Source organism: Etheostoma spectabile, chromosome 19, assembly GCF_008692095.1.
Source record: "Etheostoma spectabile isolate EspeVRDwgs_2016 chromosome 19, UIUC_Espe_1.0, whole genome shotgun sequence".
Taxonomy (NCBI): Eukaryota; Metazoa; Chordata; class Actinopteri; order Perciformes; family Percidae; genus Etheostoma; species Etheostoma spectabile.
Window position 1 is genome coordinate 6,580,659 of NC_045751.1, and position 572 is coordinate 6,581,230.

At 44.1% G+C, this 572-nt stretch overlaps 1 protein-coding gene across 1 annotated transcript in view; it reads left to right on the forward strand.

Moving 5' to 3' along the window:
- The window catches only part of slc1a1 (solute carrier family 1 member 1), a 31,423-nt gene that overhangs the window by 24,046 nt on the left and 6,805 nt on the right, over window positions 1–572 (forward strand). The window contains exon 9 of the mRNA XM_032544796.1: window positions 340–462. Within this exon, the coding sequence (XP_032400687.1) occupies window positions 340–462 (123 nt within the window). The remainder of the gene's footprint in view (window positions 1–339; window positions 463–572) is intronic.

Below are 572 nucleotides of genomic sequence, written 5' to 3' on the forward strand. Positions count from 1 at the left end.
GCAAGTCATTTGCACCGTTACTTTGGGGGTCGTGGGCTGAAAGTTTTGGGAACCCCTGATCTAGACGAGCCCATTCACTGCCCTCTGTCCGGTTAAACCACTTAGAATAGCCTCCTGCTATTATTATATTATCACCAAAAAGGATTGATTTGCACACGCTTCTTCAAAATGTAACATTGATTTTGAAGTAGGAGGACCAGAACGTCATCAGAATAAATATAGAAATGCACAAAAAGTCACTTTCAAAACAGAACCGACTCTAACCCACAAGCATATGAGAGTGTATCTATTTCACTATTGAGAGAAACTCCTAATCATGTATCTGTTTTTGTCCCTCAGTCTGGCTATCCACGCCACCATCTGTCTGCCGCTGATCTTCTTCGTCATTGTGAGGAAGAACCCGTACACGTTCGCGTTGGGAATGGCTCAGGCCCTGGTGACGGCACTCATGATCTCCTCCAGGTCCGAATCCACTTAGCGCCTCACTCTGCTCAGAAAGCCAAATCATATTATGCCTTAACCCTTGTGTTGTCCTTGGGTCAAATATGACCAATTTCTACATTAGAATTATG